Source organism: Astatotilapia calliptera, chromosome 3, assembly GCF_964374335.1.
Source record: "Astatotilapia calliptera chromosome 3, fAstCal68.1, whole genome shotgun sequence".
Classification (NCBI taxonomy): domain Eukaryota; kingdom Metazoa; phylum Chordata; class Actinopteri; order Cichliformes; family Cichlidae; genus Astatotilapia; species Astatotilapia calliptera.
Genome location: NC_137424.1, coordinates 30442629 through 30464502, shown reverse-complemented (window position 1 = coordinate 30464502; position 21874 = coordinate 30442629). Strand labels below are relative to the sequence as shown.

At 39.4% G+C, this 21874-nt stretch overlaps 3 protein-coding genes across 3 annotated transcripts; 2 read left to right on the top strand and 1 right to left on the bottom strand.

The window, feature by feature from the left end:
- Window positions 1-4377: 4377 nt before the first annotated feature.
- Window positions 4378-6889, bottom strand: LOC113011760 (immunoglobulin alpha-2 heavy chain-like). Its single transcript, XM_026151477.2, has 3 exons — window positions 6623-6889; window positions 6161-6526; window positions 4378-5277 (listed from the first exon to the last, which is right to left on the bottom strand). Exons 1-3 carry the CDS (start codon window positions 6651-6653, stop codon window positions 4832-4834), a joined length of 843 nt encoding a protein of 280 aa, XP_026007262.2. The 5' UTR covers window positions 6654-6889; the 3' UTR covers window positions 4378-4831.
- A 2126-nt stretch (window positions 6890-9015) lies between these two features.
- Window positions 9016-10201, top strand: LOC145426067 (uncharacterized). Its single transcript, XM_080299617.1, has 5 exons — window positions 9016-9109; window positions 9213-9551; window positions 9662-9703; window positions 9825-9935; window positions 10045-10201. Exons 1-5 carry the CDS (start codon window positions 9064-9066, stop codon window positions 10110-10112), a joined length of 606 nt encoding a protein of 201 aa, XP_080155743.1. The 5' UTR covers window positions 9016-9063; the 3' UTR covers window positions 10113-10201.
- Window positions 10202-15298: 5097 nt separating this feature from the next.
- On the top strand, window positions 15299-17278 carry LOC145426066 (uncharacterized). Its single transcript, XM_080299616.1, has 6 exons — window positions 15299-15405; window positions 15531-15875; window positions 15996-16034; window positions 16161-16271; window positions 16380-16408; window positions 17078-17278. The coding sequence occupies exons 1-6, from the start codon at window positions 15357-15359 to the stop codon at window positions 17198-17200; spliced, it is 696 nt and encodes a 231-aa protein (XP_080155742.1). The 5' UTR covers window positions 15299-15356; the 3' UTR covers window positions 17201-17278.
- Window positions 17279-21874: the final 4596 nt, after the last annotated feature.

Here is a 21874-nt window from a genome sequence, read left to right as displayed (position 1 = left end):
TTACACTGCTGACTTAATTTAATAGTATCGCTGTAAAGAAATTCCTGTTTTCTCCTGTTTGCATGCATCAGCTATTTTGAGAAATGCAACCTCAGAGTTAAGAATTTGAAAAATGTTGTGAGCATTGTGCCAGATTTGTGGTCATAGTTTTCAGCCCTTGTACATAATCAAAAACAACGTAAATACTGGCTTTATAGTGCAATATGTTAGCTATTTGGGAATAAATAGACTTACTGCTATGCTATTACAGACAGGGGATTTCAAGCATAAAAGTGTTGACATTTTATTTGAACTATAACTACATGAGGACCAATGGCCCTTTACCTCATAAAATAAAATATGAGCTGTTGTCTCTCTTTGTCCAAGCAGTCAGAACATGTGTGACGTATCTATATATATTTCATGTTTTTTCAGAGTAGATCTGGAGTCATCTATGCTTCAGTGTCTTCTGCTCCCAGAATTTCCGCCTGCAGATCTCCAGTGAAAAATCATCAGTCTTTGGCTCTCGGAGGAGGCGGACGCACTTTTCTCCTCTCCCTTATCTTCCCTGCTAGTTCTTATGTCCTTGTCTAGTCTCGTGTCTTTTTTGTATTACTTTCCCTGCAACACTCTCTCACAGTCTGTGTCTAAAACCTAAAAGAGAATTATGGATTTGATCAACTGGTCTCTGAATGCTATTGACACCCTTTAACGAGAAGTCTGGGCTCGGGAGAACCCGAGTGCCCTGGAGGGACTTTCCCTGCCGGATACACGATGGACGGGTGGCAGAGGATCGTGTGCCTGGCGGGACTGTCGATCGACGACGCTGAAGATATCTACCTGTTCGGAACCATGATAACAGGGTTCTTGCTGATCGGAGCTGGCTTGGCCCTGGCTTATCGGAGAATTAAGAGAGCGGAACCGGCTGTTCAAACTCCCACAAGGCTGCCCGCTGGGATTGGAACGACAGGTGCGACTTCTCAGAAAGGGCTCACTGAAGGCAGCATGGTTAAGAGCTTGGAGGCGCTTACGACCAGTGTTGGGACTAACGCGTTATTAAGTAACGCGTTACAGTAACTACGTTATTATTGTGGTAACGAGCACGGTAACTAGTTATTATGCCAAAACCAGGAACGCGTTACTCGTTACTGGGATTTAGGTAGGCTCGTTATTCGTTACTTCGTGTGGTGGCTATCGCGGAGCTTCCACATTTTCAATAACATTAGCAAGTGGTGGAAGCCAGCAGGTGGATGAAGGAAAAGGGAGGCAAGAGGAGAGACCCGAAGCAGCCGCCGGTCCGAGTATCAGGTGAACTGAACTTCAGGTAAGAAGTTATGACCTGCAGTGTATCTGAGTCACATATAAACCAAGTTTAGGTGGAGTTTATTTTCGTTATGCTGACTTTTTCGTACTGCATGCTAGCTAGCATGACGGAGTTTCTATACAGCTGGGTGGGTGCTATGATACTGATGTTGAACTTTATTTTGTTCATAAGGTTAATTATTAGAGTTGCCAACCGTCCCGTAAAAAACGGAATCGTCTCGTATTCAGAGAAAATATCATGCGTTTCGTATTGAGGTGAAAATGAACACAGTTTGTCCCGGACTTCAGCTGCAATGAAAAAGACACAAAGCTGGATTTATTCTGTGTTTACGCTGCACAGCTGCCTCTTCTCTCATTCTCTCCCCCTCCCTCTCCTGTTTCTACTTCAATCATGAAACTGATCAGTGATCAGCTGATCGGCTTTTCTCTCTTGTTTATTTATCGCCCACTTTGCGCCAGAAAGAGGAAACCAGCAGATGTCGCGGTAAACAACAGCAGCACTTTTAAGCTTGATCAGCTGTTGTTAGAATTTATTTAATATTAATTTCTAGTATCAGCTGATGTTGGCTGGAGTCACAGCTGTAAACCTGCTGGTCATGATATCGGTTTGGTTATGTGATGAGAGGGAAACATGAAGATGAAACCAGGAGATGTCCTTACTGAATCATCAGAGTTGTGATGGAGAAACAGGTTTACCTTTTAGGTGACATGAATGAGTTGAAGGGAAGTTATGAACTGTTTCTAAGAGACAAATAACACCAGGATCCTTTTCTAAGTAGCTGACAGCTGGTAACTGTGCAGGGGCGGATCTAGCAAAGTGTTGCCAGGGGGCCATGTAGGGCATTAAAAGGGAAAGGGGGGCACAAAGAAATACTTTTCTTTCTTATTCTCATTTAAAATGTCTCACTTTTAAAAAAAATAATTATCTGAGTCTTGCAACAAACAATTGATAGATTGATACATATATACCATCAGAACAGTGTACATCATTGTCACAACAGTGTTTGTTTTCATTCAAAGGCTTTATGATTTTTCCTATAATGGTGGGCCGGTCTCTAGTCAAAATGCCCGGGACGATTTTTTTGTCCCAGTCCAGCTCTGCATGCAGCTCATCTGCAGTCTGGTGTTACCTACATCTTCCTATTCAGAAGGCAGAATTTCCGAGTTCTGAGTACAATCGAAAGCACCACGACTGCAGTTTTTGTGTGGGATGTAAAAAGCAGGCTAGGATAGAATCAGGTGTGGGATTTCTCTCGTGGAAATGTGCACATTATTTTTTCCTTTCTATTGGTAGGTGGCACAGTGCACTTGTGGCAAGTAAGCAAGCTAGAAGACTGGCAATCTTGCTGGGTATCCAGTTACGGAAGCAACACATTAACAAGAGAATTCTGAGTAAAACCAAAGTTACTTTCCCTAGTAACTAGTTACTCTGAAAGTAACGAGTAACTTGAAGTAACTGAGTTACTTTTGATAGAAGTAACTAGTAATGTTACTAAGTTACTAATTTAAAGTAACTTACCCAACACTGCTTACGACTGCAGTGAATGCTCAGAATAACACCTTTGAGCATATGTATGTTGGATTACATCAGGAAAGAATCAACTCAGAACAACATCTCTGGGTGGAGCTCGATTACACCTCGGATCAGTTGGCTGCGGTCGTGAGGTCTCAGAATCTGCTATGTGAGCAAAAAGAGTGACAAGACCACAGAATCGACGGCTAATAACAAGCTCGCAGCTATTAACGGGAGACTGAGAGACCAGTGTCGGAGTGTTAAAAAACAGCTTGAAATTCTCAATTACCATCATAATGCGGCTACCCTTTCAGCGCCAGCTCAAGGCTGGAGCCGAACAACAACTCCCTGATAACGACTGTGTTGAGTCTGTTCCTTCCCATTCCCTACAAGGCCACCTGGGTTGGCTGGAAGACTGTTTACTTAGCCTGGCAGGGCAAAGGACACTGTCTCAGCTGAACTATGGACACGCACACACATACATATACTGATACTGATAAGCACTCACTGACGCATCACCCTCCCTACCCCGGATCCAACGCCACCTCCAACGCTTACCTCCCCCATGATGTGGACATCGGGTCAGTTGGAGGCGCAGTCGAAAGATTGCAGCGGTCCCAGATCAGATGTACACACTGGAACTCTTTCCCGTGTTGCTTGTCTGTGTTTATTGTGTTATGGTGTGTTGATACCTGTGCATTCCTGTATTATCCTTTTGTGTTGCACATTTCAATGTTTTTTTTTCCTCGCTACCTGGCCTGACCTGTCTCCCCAATGTGATGTTTGTATTGTATGTACGGTCGGCAAGGTCTGTCATCTCGGTTGTGGGCAAAAGACCTGCAACTGACAAATAAAGGCTATCTCATCTCATCATCTCTCAAAAACAGTCAGGACACCGTGGTTTATTCTGATGTCATGGTCAGCCAAAGAGACTGAAAGGCCTGAATTGAAATACACCAGGAAAAAAAAAAAGGACCATTGTACCACTGTGACTTGGAAAGCTTCTTACAGAAGTATCAGCAAGATCCTATTTAACATTATGATTGTATCTGAAAATATTGTGTGCTACCGTACTTTATGTTTATGCTTTTACATTATAGATGTATAATGAATTTAGGTATCAGTCTCATTTCTATATGTTATGTCGTCATCAGTTTTTTGTGCGCTACATATCAAAAAATAATGGTAGTAGTGATCTTATCATAGTCCTAAACAAAACGTCATGTGCTTGTTTGAAACTCCACATTCACTTTATTCTTACACATCGGTGGTTTTAAGCATGATATGCAATACAATGACATCTCCCCTTCTCAAACAACGAGTAAAGAAAAGTAAGCTATGTTTTTGCTTAGAAACTTGCTGATTACTAATTAACTATTACTGTTTGCAAAGGATTCTCAGTCTTAAAAATTTGGTTCTTTGCATTATTTTGCTGTGTGTGTGTGTGTGTGTGTGTGTGTGTGTGTGTGTGTGTGTGTGTGTGTGTGTGTGAGCTTATGGTTTGTGAATTAGGAATGAAGGGGTTAAATTCATTTACTAAAAGAAACAAGTCAAACAAGAAATTTCAAGTTTCTTGATACGTCTTTATTTTTAACAATTATTAAGCAACAAACATATTATCACTCCAGTTACAACTATATGTGTATACACGGGGATGGTCAACAAACTAACTACACACTTTAGGGTACTTATACAGTCATGTAAAAAATTAATATAAATGAAACATGAGCAAACTCTAACACAATGTGAAAATGTAATCAATCATTATGACAACGAATGTATGAAATCTATAATACAGATTTTGAAATGCCCTGTGTCTGGGCGGGTGTTACTAATTGCGTCCAATTTTTTAAAAGTCTTTACAGTAATAAACTTATATTCTAAAAATAAAAATGTACAACGGCAAATATTGCGACTGAGTACATGAACATGTTGACACCCGTTCATCTCTTCATCTATTTTCTTCTTGACCAAATAAACTTGTGTTTAAGTTTTGCGTAACACAAGTTTGCTGAATTAACAGCTCTTTCTGACAAATACACAAATACACAAGGGTAGAAAGATCAAGAGAATCCCGGCTCTAATGATAGAGAGCCACATCAAAATCTTTACCTCAGCATCTCGGTCTTTAACATCATCGCTGATGATGAGCTTGCTTCCATTACCAAACAGTATCTCCCCACAGGAGGACACCGCACAGTAATAGGTCCCAGTATCAACGGAGCTAAGGTTCATTTTCTGCAAATGGTACACACAGCTCTGTGAAGGAGACTTCACAGAGACCGGTTTACTTGTATTTATATATGTGTGAACAATTCCTGGGTGAGATCCGCGTCTAAACCAGTAGACGCTATGTTCTTCGTCACAGGTTCCAGTGTGTACTGTACAGTTGAACATCACTGAGTCACCAACTTGGATGGTCATGGATGCTGGTTCTTGGTCAATTGTCTGGTGATTAGCTGCTGAAAAAAAGTAGAAATTTGAGAAAGTAGCTTTATGTGTCATTTTTTGTAGATCTGGAATGTATATGCATGTATTAATGAAGATACTGTTGATGATCTTCCCAATCTACACCAACAAAATATTAACAGGTTTTCAAAGAAAAGGACACTGCAAAATAAACAAAAACCAAAAAAATGCACAATAACGGCAGGTAAAAAAATATACTCGCTAACTGGCTAGATGAAAAAAAATATAAGCTAAATGCACAGTAGGCTACACTGAATAGACAAAGGCTGATAAGGCAAAGGTGAACTAAAAATAATAATAAGTGGAGAGGACAAAAAACAAAGGAGGTAAGTAGAAATATAAAAATCCACATCACGTGTGAAATTTTTATTGTTTACTTGGTTTCCATAGGTCTTTTCCTGTGTGTTATGAATAAATATTGGGGGGGGGGGGGGGGGGGGGGGGTTGGTACTGGTACTGGTTTTATTTTGTTGTATTTATCTGCAACACCTTAAAAGCCAGTCTGTGAAAACATTGTCGGACATAAACCGGTCCGTGCACAAAAAAGGTTGGGGACTGCTGGTTTAAAGCGATTTGAGTACTCAGTTACAGTAGAAAAGCTCCATAAGAACCAGTTCATACCAGTTATAATATTTAGACAATAAAACATGAATCTTTTTGGATGGTAAGGATTTTAAAAAAAGAAAATAAGCCAGTTGAGGTCATTCAGACAAGGTAGACCAACGACTCAATGGAAAGAGTAAATCTTTTGTCTGGTTTGTGAAGGCCCCAGTGTCCCCTTGGAAGAGCTGGAGGGAGTGAGTGGGGGAGTCTAAGCACGGGAACGCTAAAGGAACATGGAATAAAAGGTGTTCATGAAAAATAGAAGCAAAATACCTCGAACACTCAGAAAGATCCCTTCTCCAAATTCCACCATGTTGGAGTGAGAGCTCCCGCAGTAGTATGTAGCTGAATCTGAGAGGCGGACACCAGAGATTTGTAGATGATTGGTCCCTTCCTTTCTTTCCACAGAGAAACGAGGGTTCTTCTCCAATGTGTGGAGGACTTCAGATGGCTTATCATATTTGTAAATTGTAGAGAGGCGCTTAGGTTGGCTTCCTAAGAATTGTCGGTACCAGGAGAAGTGCATCGCCACTTGGCTTTCATAAAAGCAACGCAAAGTCACGTTGTCCCCAACAGCAGCAAATCTCACCCCAGTCTCCTGCTTGACTGTAGCTGACTGGATCACAGCTGACAGATGAACTGTGTCAGAAAAATACACATTGTTAAAGAAGCATAATCAGGTATGAAAATACAACCCTACCTCAATATACATGAATCTTCTACTGAGACACTTACATATCCCACAGAGGATGATACAGAGATGCATCTTTTCAGAGGTCTCGTCAACTGAAGATTTGGAGGAAAAGAGCAGCCAACAGCATAAAAACTGGGTTACTCTTGATTGGTTCTTAAAAGGGTCACCCCGTGTGTTGTTTTAAACTTCCGTCTCAGTGTCATAGAAAAATAAATCTGTTTAACAGCAAAGCCACACATGTCAAATAAATATATTCTACATTTCTCCACTTTTTAAATAGTCATTCAGTTATATTATCTATTTTTAAAATAAAAAAAATAATAATAAAATAAATACGTGAAAGTCTTTTTTGTAATACCTGACTGTAACTATGTATATGAGACTAAACACTTATATTTGAGAAACAAATTTATATTTAAGTCCTCATGAAGTCATTTGTTTACTAAACATTTAATATTGTTTGTCAGTTATATGTAGTTATATGCAGTTTAATTGAACTTGACACAGAGAGCAAATTCAAAGTTCTTTTCAGACCAAAAAGAATGATGTCCTGGTGAAAAGTTGTTCAAACTGTTTAAAACACCAGTAAAACTGACTCAGGCTAAATATTTACTGCAGTGGAATTCAGCTCTTCTTAAGTATACAGAGATCTGGAGTGCCTCCTAGAGCTAACAAGCTGAAATGTGTGGTGAGTCAGGTGGTCGTGTTGCTGAGATTGACTCATAGAGCCAGACTATGATCTCAGAGAATCAGCTGATAAAGAAGACTCTTGGAGGTCTTATAGAGTATTAGAAGCTGCATCCACAAACAGAGCTATTTGTGATATAAACTGTCTGATTTTCTAACAGACCTAAATTTGCATATATTCAACTAGGCCTATAAACCCTTTTCCCATTTTCTTCCATGTATATGGCATTATATGTTTGATATGAATGCTCATATCAAACAAATCCAAAGTTTCATAAAATGAGATTATTGAATGTAAAAAATGCTCCTTCCACTCCAGTGTTTTCTACCTGTGAGCAAGAACTGATCTCCCTAAAAGAACAGAAGCCCCACATTCAGGTCAGTTTTCTGTTTAGAAAAGGCAGCAACTCCCAAGAAAATCTGCAGACTCATTTCAGATGGCGGATGAACCAAGGGCCTATCAGACCCAGTATAAGATAAATACAGATTATTTGGTATTAAAGAATAAAATACCAGAGCTAGCAGTGAGCATAACAATTTGTTTTTAGTATAAATGATAATAAATTTTTCATTTTTTCATGAAAGCACCTAACGTAACTTACTGGCCTCATTGACATGCAATTCCTGGTCAGTCTCCCATTCAAACACACAGATCAGCTAGAGGGGTCAGTGTTGAAGGTTCAAGGTTCAAGGTTCTTTATTTGTCACATGTATAGTTATACAAGTATAACACACAGTGAAATGTAGCCTGACACGCTCCTCGACATGTGCAAAAATTGGGGGGGGGGGGGGGGGGGGTGTAGAGGAGGAACATTATATATATATATATATATAGTATATACACTGGGTGAATGTGCAGTAGTAGCAGCAAGCAGGTGAATTCTGTACAGTAATATGAATAGACATCTGACAATTTTACAGGATAGACAATATAAACATATTTAAATTTAAAGGAATTTGAAATTATTATTATTATTATTATTATTATTATTATTATATGTTATTATACATCCACTGTTTAGTTAAGTGATATAACCTAGACATGACAAGGAAACAGAGGTTGTGATAACTACATTAAAAAAGAGCTGAAAAAAAGAACATGTTGGAACATGTTGTTCATGAAACACGAGATAGAACAGAATGAACTATTAAAAAGCGTTCTTACTAACAAATATTGAATAAACATTAGTGCCTCAGAGTGTTTGTGGCTGTTCACCTTTGACCCCCTCCATACTGGGCACTGGTATCCCAAAAGGCTACATAGCTGACTGAGTACTATTGACACTATGCTGCTTTGGTAAGTTTGATAATGATTAGCAGCAAACAGAAAGAGGAAGTATCATCATCTACTTGTGTAGCAAAGAATGGATAACCTGAATCTTTATGAGGACAAATAAGACGCTCATGGGCTGCAATAAGAAACAGAAGTGAATATTTGCAGTTGGACATAAGTGGAATAAGCTGGTTTCTTAGCGCGTGGGGGGAGTACCCAAATAAGAGTCTTGCATACCTTCAAAACAACTTCTCTTGCCAATAAAGCACAGCACCAGATTCATGTTTATTGTCTCACTTTCTGGTGTGCTGTTACTTCCACACAAGGCGTCGATAACTCTTCTATAAACCTGCACGAGCGTGAATGAATTGCTGCCTGACATTTTAAACGGTACTGATGAAAATAGGCTGTGTAGATTCAAATCTCCTGGCATGATGTATTCAATACCACACCCCTTTCTAATGAAATGAAACCCCCCTACAGAACATAAAGTTTCCTGACTGTAAGACGGTTACACGCAGAATGAGGAGGTTCACTTTAATAACAGCAGTGGCTTTCTGCAGCCGCAGTAAGTACAGCATATCATTATTCTGATTTAATATTAAACAAATGTAATTCTATCTGTCCATTACATAAATCAGTGTTATGTTGTATCTGTTTTTCTGTTTCAGGCTGGATCTCAGCTTCTGAGTTTCAGACTGTGGAGGTCCAGCACGGGGACGAGGTCACACTGCAGTGTTCCAACATTTCCGCCTATCCAACGCAGACAGACTGGTTCAGAGTGGTCAATAAAACTAAGCCCAGCTGTGTTTCTTCTATGTATGGCTCTGACAGCGAAGCGTCGTTCTGTCATGGATTTAGAAACAGAAATTTTACTATGAGTTCCAACGTCTCTTTTGTCTTCCTTCAAATCAAACGAGTGGATTTATCTGATGCCGGGCTGTATTTCTGTGGATTGTACATCAGTGGGCACACAGTCATTTCCAATGCAGTTGAGTTAAGAATTGAAGGTAAGCTTTTGTTCATGATTTAGATATTTTTGTTTCGTTTCTTGATCATGTTTAGCATGAAAACATGTCATGCGATCACAAAATGATATTATAACGATGATTCTTTACAGGCAGTGAACCCAGAGAAGAGGAGGATTTTAATAAGACTGATCGTAAGATTGATTTTTTTGTTTCAAAATATGTTTTTCAGTTTCCATGTAGTTATTTCACTATCATCAATAGTATATCTAAAGTAATCATAAAAATTATGTTTTTATCTAATTATTTTTGTAGAAGAGCCCAGTGGAACGACAAACCTCATAATCATCGCCCTTGGAGGTCTGACAGGTCTGCTCACTTTAGTGGTCGTTATTCTGGTTCTAAAAATCTGGAAATCTCAAAAAGGTGAGGTTACTTACAAATTACTTCACTCATCTTCTAAACTGATTAACCTGTCCAAAACAATGTATTTAGTTGTTAATAACAAGCAATAATTTTTGGTATTTCCATTTAGCTGTTGGAGAGCAAGAAGAAAATAAGGTAAACTCACTTTTTGAGTTTTTCTTCTTTTTTTACAACTAACAACTGTTTTCTTTGATTTAAAAGCTTCATTGAAATGCCTAATTACTCTGTGAATAGCCTCAACCTGCTGCTTCATAGAGTAAACCCAAGCAAGCAATTGTAATCTTTTATTTTCTTTGACTTTAAGTAATATCAGAAATGTAGAAAAACTTAATAACTTTAAATTATTTAGTAATAGTTCATCTAGACTAAATAAAAAGTTAATTTTTTTTGTTTGTTTTTTTAAAAACAGGCAAAATCTATAGTTTGCAAAACTCCAATTATAACTCTAAAATGTAATGTGGGTAAAATGCTAGCTGAAGCGTTCACTGTGAAGAGTTTGTCCTTATGACATATTTCCTGTCTGGGAAGCTTTTTAAACACGTTCATTTTTCCAAAAGGACTTTTTTTTAACTTTTTCAATCAAAACGGAAAAAAAAAAGAAAGAAAATAATTTGTACTGTATATGTGGTTTCTCATTTTTATTTATATTTACCTCTAAAAATCTCACTCTGAAACTCACATAACCCACAAATCCACCTTGGTTGTCTCATATAGTGTTTAACTAAATATCCTGATTTTCAGAACATGACTTCAGACAATCTGAACTACGCAGCTCTGAATTTCCAGAAAAAGACCAAAAGAAGCTGCAGGCCTGTGGCGCAGAGAGAGCAGGAGCCTCATGTTGTGTATGCTGCTACAAGATAGACTGAGGAAGCGCCTGCAGCTCAAGCTCTGAACAGAATATACCTTATTCCTGTTAATTTTCTGATGATTTTTTTCTTTTTGTTTGTATGTGTCATGGTTCACATAAATGTCTTACAAAATAACTAAATAAATGTGCATCCAGTCCATATTTGCATCCTCTGCTTTTTTGTTATTTTCAGATGATTTTTTGTGATAAAAAAATACAATTAAAAAAAAAACTTTAAGTGATTATAGTGAGTGAGTCAGAAATGAGAGTGATGTCTGTTGACTTCCTCGTGGGAGAATCTAATGGTCTGCTGTGGGTGGAGTGACATACATATGTCAGTCTGACGTCTGACAGGAAGAAAGAGCAACATGTGGTCTGGGCGCAACTGAGGTGACAATCATGAGGCTTCGATAGTAAAAAATGCTTTAAAAAAGTATAAAATCAACATTAATATGATCTATTAAAACCAGCGGCTATATTTATACATCTGAAATACTATAAAATAATCACAGAATATGCCAGTGCCCAGAAGTGACTATGTGCGAATACTATGTGAGCCAAAAATAACGTATTCACCAGAAACCACAAACACACAGTTCCGTTTAAAGGATATACCAGTCTCACCTGACAATGGTAAATCACTTCACTCACTGTCACATTACTTGTGTGAAGGTAAACATGTAAAGTATTTATGCTTTGAACTTATACAAAGCGAAGACCTTTGTCCATAGTCTGGTCAAGAGCCAAATATTTTCAGGTATTCACTGAAATTGTTTAGCTTGTTGTAGTGAAGTAGATTTTGGATAGGCTTTTACATGACGTCCGCGAATGCAACGCTAACATCCACACCTTCCCAGCAGATAATTAGAGGCCTTATAAGAAACAGCTGCGCTTCACTACCACACGGAGAATTTGGCATACTTTTCACATCCAAGGTGGCCGAGCGTGATAGATGGCTAAGCACTGCAGAGTGGTTTGATTCTTCAGGAAAGCTGCTCATTTTAGTATTGCCCTCTAGAGAGTGGATTGTGCCACTGCTGCTGTCTTTTTTCAGTCTTGTTGTCATTTTATAAACGCTTATGGACTGGCCTTGACTGACTCATGGTTTCATGGTCTTTTAATCATGCTTTTATAAAGAAGTGTATCTTAGGCTGCATTTGTTTTGTTTATCTCTTTTACTGAATTGTTTAATATTGTATATGTTTTGTTGTTTTGTTGCTTTAGTGGAGGTACGGCCTCTTGCTGTGGGGTTAGCCACGTGAGGTGGAATACCCCCCTGATGCATGAGAGTGTACACAGCAGGAATAGGTAGATTGCACCACTTAGATTGCAGTGTGAGTGACAGTGAGGTTTGCAGTGGAACTACACGGGTGAGTAATTGGTGGCACCCGTGGGCACTCCTCTCTGTAGGCTGCCTCCTCAAGTGGCCGGTCTCCACCATTTTGTTTAGTTATTCTATCGAGCTTCTATTTTACTAGGGTAGCACTGTGGCAGCGAGCCTTGTCGTTTTAGTCATTGTTTGTTAATAAAGTGCTTTAATTAACAGTCTTGCATTCTCAGCCTTGCTACCTTAAGAAGTTCTCTGATTTTACAGTTCTATGCTTTTAATAGTTTTTCCTAATAAATTTTGATTTGTAAAATTGATCTGCCTCACCTCTGCTTGCTAATAACGAGCCTGTGGGCTTTGGTAGCTAGTATAACATCCACATTGGCTATAGAAATCTCTCGTGGGGTGTAGCTCCCTCCCCAGGCGGTGTTGTCAACATGCCTTAGTCACCTTCACTGGTTATCCTCAACAACAACAACAACAACAATCTTTATTTATAGAGCACATTAAAAGCCCGGGGCATGCCAAAGTGCTTTACATGAAACAATAAAACAATAAAATGATTTACACTAAAACATCAGAATCATATAGGTGTGGGATTATGTTCACAGGTAAAAACCACTAATAGGAACAGTCAATAGCACACAGCTGTAGCAAAGAGAACTGTACCATCATACACAGTGATAGAGGACATAGGCAACGCAACAATAAAATAATAAAATAATTAAGACTATAACGTCAGAGTCATATAAGTGTGAGATTATGTTCACAGGTAAAAACCACTAATAAGAATAAACTATAGCACAGAGCTATAGCAGAGTAAAGCTGTAAAGCTGAACCATCAAACACAGTGATGGAAAACATTGACAGCACAGGACAACGCAAAACAACCAGACACATTAGAACATTAGAACAACACACTAGAAGCAAGGCGAGAAATTAACTGGTAGGAAAAGCAAGTTCAAACAGATATGTTTTAAGCCGTGATTTAAAAGATTGAATAGAATCAGACGCCCGGATGCCAATCGGGAGACTGTTCCACAGCTCAGGTGCAGCTAGAGCGAACGCTCGATCACCTCTAGACTTCAAGCGAGATCTGGGCTGAACCAACAATGACTGTGAGGAGGATCTTAAGGCCCTCGTAGGAAGATATGAATTTAAGAGTTCCTTAAGATAACTTGGCCCTGTGTTATTAGTAATTTTAAAAGTAAACAACAGAATTTTAAATTGAATACGAAATTTCACAGGCAACCAGTGCAGATCAGCAAGGACGGGAGTGATGTGAGCAAACTTCCTAGTTTTAGTTAGAATGCGTGCAGCGGCATTCTGGACTGTCTGTAATCTATGTAAAAGGGTAGAGTGGAGACCATAATAAAGTGAATTACAGTAATCTAGTCGTGACGTAACAAAGGCATGGATAAGCTTTTCCAAGTCATTGTGCGGGATGTAATGTTTGGCCCTGGAAATAAGGCGAAGTTGGTAGAAACTAGATCTAACGACAGCAGATACTTGTTTGTCAAGTTTAAATGAGCTGTCAAGTAGCACACCCAGATTCCTAACAGTGTCAGGGAAAGAACTGGTGAGAAAACCAAAAGCATCATGAAGTTTGGCACGAAGAGCGTCACTGCCAAAGATCATAATTTCAGTTTTCTTATCGTTAAGGATAAGAAAATTTGCCAGAAGCCATTGCTTGACCTCGCACATGCACTCTCGAAAGTTACTCACGGACATAGCTAGATCATCATTCAGCTCAAAATAGATCTGGATGTCATCAGCATAATAGTGAAAGGCAATGTGGTATTTCTCCAAAATGACACTTAAAGGAAGCATATACAGTGCCACCACAATGTGAACAAAAAAACAACATAGAATAAAGGACTGGTATTCTTATACCTAAGAGCTCAAACAGCAGGTTAAGGACATACGGGAACCACACAAGTCATATTCATGGTGATACTAGAGTAAAAAGATCATATCTGTACAAAATGCAAAGCAAAAGTTTCAAGAATGCCATTGAACAGAGGTGGTGGCTTACAACACCAGCTGTCAGCCACTTATAATCCAGTCTTATGATCCCTTCCCTTCAAATTCAACCTCTTCTTCATATCTTGCCTCCAGTAACTTTAACAAGTCACATGATGAGGTGGGGCAAGGTCTCACAGACGTTTCACCCTTGACCATGAATGATGATAATTGCCTTTTTTCTCATCTTGGCTTATGTGATGTTTCACATGACCAATATTGGGTCAAAGCTAGGTCAAGGATAACATACAGTATACATAAGAATTTATAGCCTTTGCTCCATACTTTGTTGAAGGACCTTTGACAGCAATTACAGCCACAAGTCTTTTTGAGAATAATGCTACAAGGATACTATCCCTACAATGAAGCATGGTGGTAGCAACATTATATTGTGGGAACTGGGAGACTTGTCAAGGTCGAGGGAAAGATAAATGCAGCAATGTACAAAGTCATCATTGATATTAACTTGCTCCAGAGCACTGTGGTCCTCGGACTGGAGCAAAGGCTCATCTTCCAACAGGCCAAAAAACTTAAGCAGAAATCCAAGACAAGAAAGCAGTGGCTTCTGGACCACTCTGCGAATGTCTTTGAGTAGCTCAGCCAGAGCCCAGACTTGAACTCGACCGAATGTCTTTGGAGAGATCTGAAAATAGCTGCGCACAATCCTCCCCGTCCAGTCTGATGCAGCTTGAGCTTGCCAAAAGCACTTCAAGTATTGAGGAAAGGTCGTGAATACTTGTGTACATTTCATATTTTCTATTTTGTGTCCTGTGTCACTAGATCAAAGACAATTTAGAGCTGAAGTTTGGATTATAAGACATTATAATACATGATAAATGGGATCCTTAATAAATGCACCAAGCATAAAACCAATGTACCCCCTTCTTGCTTCCTTTTAGACCTTTAAGGACTAGAAACACATAAATACTTCTAACTGCAGAAGCTGCAGACTGGATTTTTAAGTATTTGTATAATTTTCTGAAAATCGTATCTCAAGCAGACATAATGTAAAATGATAAAGTGGAAATTTTATGTTAATGGATATTCGCTTAAGCTAAAACATGCAAAGCTATTGCATTGTATAGGGCGGCAATGGCAAGATGAAACACAAAATATAAAGCCAACACACACACACACACAAACAAAAGACTCCCCGCCCCTCTTAACCCCCATATAAGAGCTGTGCGATACAAACTATCCATGCAGTTACAGGATTAAACGCATGATGAGGAGCTTCGTCTTGAGCACAGCTTTATTTCTCTCCAGCCTCAGTAAGTACTGGCACCTCAGTACTTTCAAATAATGGAATGAGAAACGCCGGTAAACAAATGTAGTTGATGTTGTTGTCCTGTAACACTGTAGGTTCAGACATAAACATCATGTTCTTTCATTCCAGGCTGGATCTCTGTTTCAGGTTCTGAGTTTCAGACTATGGAGGTCCAACTTGATGAAGAAGTCACGTTGAAGTGCTCCAACATTTCGAGTAATCCAACACAGACAGACTGGTTCAAAGTTATCAACAGAACTAAGCCCAGCTGCATTGCTGCTATGTATGGATCTCAAGGCAAAGCTTCATTCTGTGATGGATTTCGAAATGGAAAATTCAATATGAGTTCCAACAACACCTCTGTGTTTCTTAAAATCACACAAGTGGATTTATCTGATGTCGGGCTGTATTTCTGTGGATTTTATGTGAATAAGCATACTGTCATTTCCAATGCAGTCGAGTTAAGAATTCAAGGTAAGCTTGTAGGGAGGACTTTTGTCCTCCAGGTTAGTTTTATGTTCATACGTAATCCAAAATCAGCTCAGAGACAAAAAGGAAATCACAAAATATTATAATAGCCATGTTTCTTTACAGGCGGTGAAACCAATGAAGGAGAGGGTTTTAAGACGGAAAGTAAAATTATTTTATGGCTTCTAAAATTTTGCTGTTCAATGTGCTAAAAGTTAATATCAATATTATGTTTCAATCAATCCAACTAAAGTGGACTGATGGGTTTTTGTTTGTATTTGTTTTTTGCAGAAGAGTCTGACAGAATGACACACCTGCTAAGCACCATCCTGGGTAGTCTGGCTGGTTTACTCACTATAGTGGTTATTATTCTGGTTTTTAAAATCTGGAAACTTCAAAAAGGTACACATGGCTTTAATTTGTTTCACTTCTTTTTGGCAGGTAAATCTTGTACCTCCTCTTGTACGCTGGTAATAATGAACTAATGACACTTTTGTATTTGGTATTTAGTGGCAGAACAAGAACCAAAAAGCAACAAGGTAAATGTTTATTTGTTTTTTGTTGTTCCTGTTGTTTTCTTTTTCCTTAGAATGCGCAACCAATATGTCATGATATATTAATGTTGGAAAGAGAAGTGTCTAAGAGTTTGTCATGGTAACTGTAGAATTAATAATGTATACTTTATTGATCCCCATGTGGAAATTGCTTGTTTTTCCTCTGCATTTGACCCATACACTCAGTGAAGCAGAGGGCAGCCACTAAGCAGGCGCCCGGGGAGCAGTGTGTAGGGACGGTACCTTGCTCAAGGGTATCTCAGGGTAGCTGTTCAGTGGATTTGAACCCCCGACCTCCCAATTGTAGGGCAACCACTCTACCTACTGAGCTATCCCTGCTCAGTAGTTTCCTTCTTCTGAAGATTTTTGTTTTCTTCTCTGAAAATGTTTTTTTTAAATGACATCTTTACCTACATAGCTGCATTAGTTCCAATTTCTGGCCTATGTTACTGAAGCTAAACTCTTTTTTTACTGTATAATCTAATTGAATTGTGTTTAACACTGGACAGCACAGGTGTTCTTCCAGTATGATGTTTTAGTATTAAACTCTAAAAATCACATTTTATGTAAAATCATTTTTGGTTTAACCCACATATCAGCAAATACGTGATATATACGTAGCAAACTCAGCTGTGTAAATATTCTGGTTTTCAGAATGTGAGCTCAGACGATCTGAACTACGCAGCTCTCAACTTCCAGAAAAACGTCCAAAGAAACCGGAGGCCTGTGACACAGAGAGAGCTGGAGCCACATGTTGTGTACGCTGCCACCAGATAGACTCGTGCTTTGTGATAACCTGCAGATAAGGTTTTGTTTTGTGGAGGATATGGCAAAAAATAAAACAAATAAAATTTGCATTCAAGTTGTGTTTGTATCTTTACTTTTGTGTCATTGTCTTTTTTATTTGTCCACCTTTTGTTGGAGGGGGAAAACACTACTCTTAAAGTATGTTGATGAGGGAGAAGTCAATGGTCTTACACCGATTGTGAAGCTTTCTTTTGGGGAGAGTCTAATGCTCTGTTGTGGGAGAGTAGAAATACATTTTAACAGGAAGAGACAACACTGTGTGGTCTGAGCCCAACTGAGGTTAAAATCACAAGGTTTCCAAGCCCTTCAGGAAGTATAAAGGTGACATAGTTCTAATTTAAACCGGTTGTTATGTTTAGACATTTTGATAACATCAGTTTCATTCAGTAACATTTGTCGCATGTAATTTACTGGATATTAAAGTGAATTTCCAGTTGCAGTAAATTTAATCATCAAAAAGCTGCCTGATGTGGCGGGAATAGCTAATATTAGGAGTTTTAGTGGCTCAAAGCAGAGATCCTATAACTCTTTACTCTCTCACTGCCATACTTTATCCTAAATGTTTAGGGCAGAGTGCCACATATTTCCTGTGCTCTACTTATATTTTTATTAAAAAGAGGAAGAGCACTGTACAGTTCCTTTTTTGCAGGCAGTCAAATTAATTTTTACAGTAGAGGAATTTGCATTTGTCTTACTGTATGAGTGTGAGACATGTTAAAATCCATTGACACCAAGGTATCATACAATAAAATAATGTGATTAATGCATAAGTAAAAGAAATTCCTATACATGCCCCTTCCTGATTTCTTATGTTTTAACATGTTTGTTACACTTACATGTTTCCAATTTCAAATGTTAACACAGATGTTCAGAGTAAATACAGATTGTAGTTTTTTAAATGCTGATTTCATTTAGTTTGGGGAAACAGCTCTCCAACTTTACCTCATGTAGAAAAAGTCATTTCCTTCTAAACCTAATAAGTGGTTTTGTCATCTAGCAAGAACTGCAATCAAGCATTTGCAATAACTAATAAAAAAAAGCACTTGGGACAATTGTGTTGGTGACAGCTTTTGTTATAATATCATTAATATTTATATGAATATGGGATACTGTTACATGTTTGCATAGACTTTTGTGGAATATGGAGACACTCCTGGCATTATATGAGCAAAGTGAGACTCATTTTTTAGGGTTGGTGGAGATGAGTGTGAAGATCCAAACAATCCCTGTCAGTGATGGAGAAGCTTTGATGAAAATATTTGGTAAAAAGTTCACCAGCATGAAGGAAATGAAGTTTCAAACTTTCCTTAGGAGGACCCCAGCACACCTGCTTAAAGAAACGTAAGCAGCTGTAACTTTTAGTTACATTTTTACGCAATAATTGAAGAGTAATAAAAACCTCTCTGCCTGTTTGCTCTGTTGGGGTAAAAGACCCAGATTTGACTTTGTTGTTGCTTTTGTTCTGTTGTTGGTTTTCTTGCTGGTGGTGTAATAACATTTCTGCTTACCAGGTGTATGATTGTCAGTCTCTACTGCAGATCCAATGTGCAGGAGCTTCAATTGGAGATCAGTGTGTTGAACTGCTCTTTCAGCTTTGTCCTTTTATCCCAATGTGTCTAATCCATCTGGCACTACCAGACATTATTGGACCTCTGTCATAGCGTGGGGCTGGTTGAACCCACAAATCAGATTCAATAAACAGCGACTGTTGGACATAGTTGAGGTCTAGTTGAGGACAGTTTTTAGGAGTAGTTGATGGTTTTTGCAACTGCACACATTTACAATTTGCAATTTTCTGGACCAATTGACCTGATTGGTTCTTGCTATATTATGAAGTTGTCAAAATACTGCTGTCAGCTGTGTACCAACCTGACTTTTCCACCACAGAAAAAGAGAAAATTATTTCAGGTGACTACATCATGAAGCTCATTGAGAGAAGGCCAAGGGTTTGCAATATTATCGACAAAGCAAAAGGTGGCTACTTTCAGGAATCTAAAATAAAGCATATTTATTTATTCATGAGATATTTATCAATTGTTTCTTTGCTACATAATTCCAAATTTCCTGTTTCATATATTTGATGTCTTCAGTTCGTATCTACAATGTAGAAAAGAGGTAAAAATAAAGAAAAAACATTAAATGAGACGGTGTTTCCAAACTTTTGACTGGTAGTGCATATACTGTGTATAGTATCCCATCCAACTGGTCCAAACTTTTTACTTCTGAAAGAACTGTTTCTTTTGTTTTTTCAATCTTTCTCACTTTTCACGTTCTTTCTTTGTTATTAAAACCCAGCATGCCAGAGTCAGCATTACTCCTCCTTCCTCTCCTGACAAAGCCTTAACTGGCTGTCTAATGTGATGCCAGCCCACCCATTGCACCTTCTGGGAAGGCTTTTACAAGGTTTAGGTGTGTATTTATGGGAAGTTTTGACCATTCTTCCAGAAGTACATTTGTTAGATTAAGAATTGAACAAAGACAATCTGAAGCACAAGAGTCCAAAAAAAACAAACAAAAAAACCCAAAGGCAGTTCAGGTGGCCTGATCTTCGGGTTTGGCAAGTCGCCATCATCAGAAACATGAAGCCTTGCGTGGCTTGACAGGAGAATGTTGACAACAGAGCTACAGGTGGCTTAGCAGTAGGGGTGGGTTTTGATTATCGATTTATCGATTAAAATCAATTCTAGCTTGGATAAAGTGATATCGATTCATCAAAATCCTGAATTGATTTTTTAATATAAATTTATTTTGCCCGAAATGCCAGAATTTCAGGTTAAACCTCACAAAATTTCAACAACCACCAAACAGCTAAAACAGTAAATGAGAGCAGGTACACGGATTCTGCACATAGACGTAAACACAAAGCACGGACCCGCTGACGGTTCAGAATCAGTGAGATGTCGCCTTTCTCACATGACAGCACGGACACGGTCGGGGCTTAAAGCTGACAGCTCGCTGATTCTGATGTTTCGGCGGGTCCGCGCGTTGTTTACGCCCTTTTTGCGCTGATTCTGAAGCTGTAGGTTTTATCTCTCTCCAAACAATATTGACTGAACCAGCAGCAAAAGATCCAAACTACGCTTCACATAAACATCATCATGAATTCCCTCTGACTTTTACTGTTTTGCTTCCACCACACTTCATGCACAGCTCTCTCTCTCTCTCTCTCTCTCTCTCTCTCAGTACACTTCAAGAACAGTTTCCCGTCTAAAAATCTGTTTTCTGCATTATTCACTTGCTTGTTGTGCACAAGTCTACTGTTATTTACAGCGCTGTCGGACGCTGTGTTTTTTTTTTCCTTTTACTTACTTCCGAAAAGAAAACCCCATTTCTGTTGTTCAATAGGCTAGTGAACAAATTTAAACTTTTTAAAATTATGCAAAATTGCAAAACGCTTAGCTGTGTCTCTAATAAAACCTCTTTAACTTTGCTCTGCTTCACTTCAGCAGCATCAGGTAATGTTCATATGTTGATTAATGGTTTTCTTTCATTTTTGATCTACTGCAGAATATTTTTTATAAAATCCCAGGAAAATCACCTTCATGTTTTTCTTTGTTTTATCCTCAGCTCATCTGCTGTGATGCTCACACCTTTGATAAAGTCTCGCAAGTGTCAGCTTTCTTTTTATGGAAATGTACTGATGCGTGATCTGAATTATAATATTTCTCACTGTCTGAGGCAAAATTTCCAAGAATCTCTGTCCCCTTCTGTCTGCCTCTGCCTCAATTTTATCCCACAACTTAGACATTCACATTACTCACACTCTCATTACACATACATATAGGATCTTGGGGGTGGGCACGATACACGGAATCCAAAGTACCATCAGGGTGTACACCCCACCCCTGGCGTCGTTGCCCACCTCTCAATTGTAAATACACGTAGACATTGAGGGCTAGCAGGAGGGACCATGCACTTACCTGCTGCTCTCTGGCAGGTAGCTCCATGCCCTCCTGGGTTTTAAATGCACCTTAGAACACACATGCATCAACACTACAATGAGCGGGTGGAGGGAGGTTTGGAGTCTTCTCTCACCCCCATTCTCTGTGACCTGCTGGAGCGGGGGGGCTAGGAGGAGGAGTTGGCCGTCCGACTGCGGTCTGGAGTGTGGGGCCTTCCTGCTGCTGCGGAGTCGGGGCGGTCTGCCTCCCCCCACCGCAAGGAAAAGGGTAACACCACCTGGGTCTGGGTGCAGTTCCCCCCTCCAGGGGCAAGGGTACCTAGACCCGGTTTGTAGAGTACGCTTGGGGAGTGTGATCGTGTGTACAGCGTCTCTTTATGTCTGTCTCCACGTTGGTTGAGTGTTGAGTAATTGCATATGAGAGCATGAGGGTGGGAATGGATGTTTGTATCTGTGTGTGCCTGTATGTCTGTGTCTATATGTCAGATTGGGTGTCAGGCGCCACCTCTCTGGGGACATCTCAGGCCCTCCAAAGTTTGGAGGTCTATCTCCCCCTACCACCACTTCCCCTGCCAGTGGCGGACTCCCTCAGACATCGGTGCGTTGGTGGTTCTTTGTGTCCAGGGATGGGCGTCCAGGTACACACCGGCTCACTCCTTGGCGGCCGCTTATCGGGGCCTGGAGCCTGGGGCTCGCTCGGGCCACTTCGGAGGTGGGGTGCCCCCGGCCTCTCGGCCTGGGGC